The sequence below is a fragment of the Otolemur garnettii genome, unplaced genomic scaffold, assembly GCF_000181295.1.
Source record: "Otolemur garnettii isolate 467f Iridium unplaced genomic scaffold, OtoGar3 scaffold00116, whole genome shotgun sequence".
In the NCBI taxonomy this organism is placed as follows: domain Eukaryota; kingdom Metazoa; phylum Chordata; class Mammalia; order Primates; family Galagidae; genus Otolemur; species Otolemur garnettii.
In genome coordinates, this window is record NW_003852511.1 from 4,588,849 (window position 1) to 4,591,335 (window position 2,487).

The 2,487-nt window shown below is 43.6% G+C and overlaps 1 protein-coding gene across 8 annotated transcripts in view; it reads right to left on the bottom strand.

The window, feature by feature from the left end:
* LYST (lysosomal trafficking regulator) overlaps nt 1–2,487 on the bottom strand; it is a 196,209-nt gene that overhangs the window by 52,488 nt on the left and 141,234 nt on the right. For all 8 annotated transcript variants that reach the window (XM_003797445.3, XM_023517645.1, XM_023517644.1 and 5 more), the window contains 2 exons: nt 1,674–1,740; nt 157–313 (listed from right to left, as the gene is read on the bottom strand). In XM_003797445.3, coding sequence (XP_003797493.1) covers nt 157–313; nt 1,674–1,740 — 224 coding nt within the window. The remainder of the gene's footprint in view (nt 1–156; nt 314–1,673; nt 1,741–2,487) is intronic.

The window sequence follows — 2,487 nt, forward strand, 5'->3', positions numbered from 1 at the left end:
ATTTGAACCTGCCACCTTAGGTGTTATGTGGCTGGCGCCTTAGCCGCTTGAGCCACAGGCGCCGAGCCAGTCTCAATAACTCTTAAAAAGCCAGTCAATTTTTTTCTTCTGATGATCCAGCATGACTTTGTAGCTGGCTATAGAAGCAATCCTTACCTTGATAGGCTAAAAACATCTTAGTGAAAGGAGGCATCCTAACCAGGAAGTGAAGCACGGTGCCGCTGTTGGAATAGTGGGAGCCGTAGTGATAGGGCTGCACGGGAGGCATGGGGTCATCTTCCCTGGCTCCTTTGCGGTACTCTTCCTCCAAGTACTGAAGGAAACAGTGACAGTGGAAAGAACTGATGACTGTGGGCTCCAGGCCCTGCTGGGAAAGCACCGCATCCTTTTCTCCTCCATCCTTCTCTCCCCCCCTTTGATGCCATTCTCCCCCACCTGGTTGCCCTCCCACCTGGGCCTGGAGACCTCAGCCTCCCTGAGTGCCTGGGCGTCTCCTCTTTGTGCCCCACCATGAACAGAACCCTAGGGAAGCATCTCACATCCTGCACCTGCACGTTCTCAGTCCCTCATGGAAAACCTGCTCTGCATCCTCACTCCCAGCACCTGCCTCCCAAGCCATGGCTCATAATGTCTAAGCTGATCAGCGCTCGCCATATGAGAGCTGCTTTGATCCCTAGAGACATCTGCATTTTAAAAAAGGGGTTTCAAGATGTAATGCTATGCTACGTGGAGAAATGCTTCTCTAGAATTGGAAACGCAATAGAAATGTAAAATCTGTGCCACATACTGGTATTAATATTACACTTCATGACTGTTTTGTGGCATAATTGCAAAGAGATTAAAAAAAGGAATATGATGGGTTTTCACTACTCCTATCTTCCCATCGTAAAGCAGGAAGCTCATCTAAACATTTACTGTCACTAGTCTCAAATCCCAGAGCTTCTGTCTGGCTCTGATAACAGAATCAGGGGCAGTGAATTTTCATGAGTCACTTCTTGATTCCCACAGCAAAGTTCCTTTTCCGACTGCTAAAAGAATTAAATAGTGACAGTCACAAAATGCCTAGAAGGATGTTTCTGGAACTGTGACATAAAATAATGTGAATCTGAGAAAGCTTCGGTGCTCCTGTCTTGATGCTATTGTGAAGATTGCAATGTGTGGTAGCTATTGAGGATTTTTCCCCTTAATTTCCAATAGAATTCTATTGATACTAATTTCATAGGAAGAAGTAACTAATTTCTACTTAAAAATGTTAAGATCTGGCAAATTTGTTTCGCAAACCAATACATAACTTCTTGAACATGGCCAATGGTTATAGTACATGAGAAATATATTACTATTGTCATATACATCATTCTAGGGATATGAACAGCAGATCCCTGGATCTGTGATTTTTATAAGGGGTAAAACTTATAATTTGAATAAAAAATGAATTATTAGTTTTCAATTTATGCTAAAATAAATGTATTCTTTTTCTGGGCAAGTGGTTTCAGAGAATTAAGACAGAAGATGATATTTAATTCACATAATGATCTCTAGTTGTCTGTCCATTGAAGTGTAAGAAAGCAAATAATACTATACATTTAAAATTAATACCAAAAATTTAAAATTAGGTAAAACACAAGTCAATGAAGTAAAGCTCCACTTTTCACCTGTCATAGTATAAAAGCTACCTTGTATGTGTCCACATAACGGTCTTCTTTTTCCTTATATTGCACAGCTATAGGCTTAGAGAGATTCCTGCAAAGGATAAAAAAATAAAGTATTTTGACATTGTCAAGACTACGCTGCCTCCATGTGCAGCCTGTAAGTAAACATGCGATCCAAAAATGCTCAGCCTTCAGTTTACCACTCACGCATGTTGCCTTGCGACTCCATAAACTAGTAAGGAAGAGTCACACTAGTCTTAGGGCTGCTGATTTACAAGTAACACAATCAAGAAGAGACAGAGCTGCTGCTATCCCTCCTCTCCTTGCTTCTGTAGCCTCCTCTGTGACTGTAATGGATGCTGCCCGTGGAAGCTGATTCCTACCACACCCTGAAAGTCTCATCCCCATCTTCTAGACTCTATATCCAGTTAGTGGAGAGTGAAGGACAGAAGTTACAATCACAGGAGCGTGCTAAGTGATTATTAGCCTCGTTAGTAAAGACTGAAGGAACAACACATGCTTCAAATGACCATGTGGAGATTGGGAGGGTGCTGCTATCTCGTCAGGAGACACCAGTGACAGCACTGGGCACAGGGGACTATGAGTGCAGTACATGGAGGTGTCGGGACCAGTGACAGCACTGGGCACAGTGGACTATGATTGTAGTACATGGAGGTGTCGGCACTGGTGACAGCACTGGGCACAGGGGACTATGAGTACAGTACATGGAGGTGTCAGCACTGGTGACAGCACTGGGCACAGTGGACTATGAGTGCAGTACATGGAGGTGTCGGGACCAGTGACAGCACTGGGCACAGTGGACTATGAGTGCAGTACA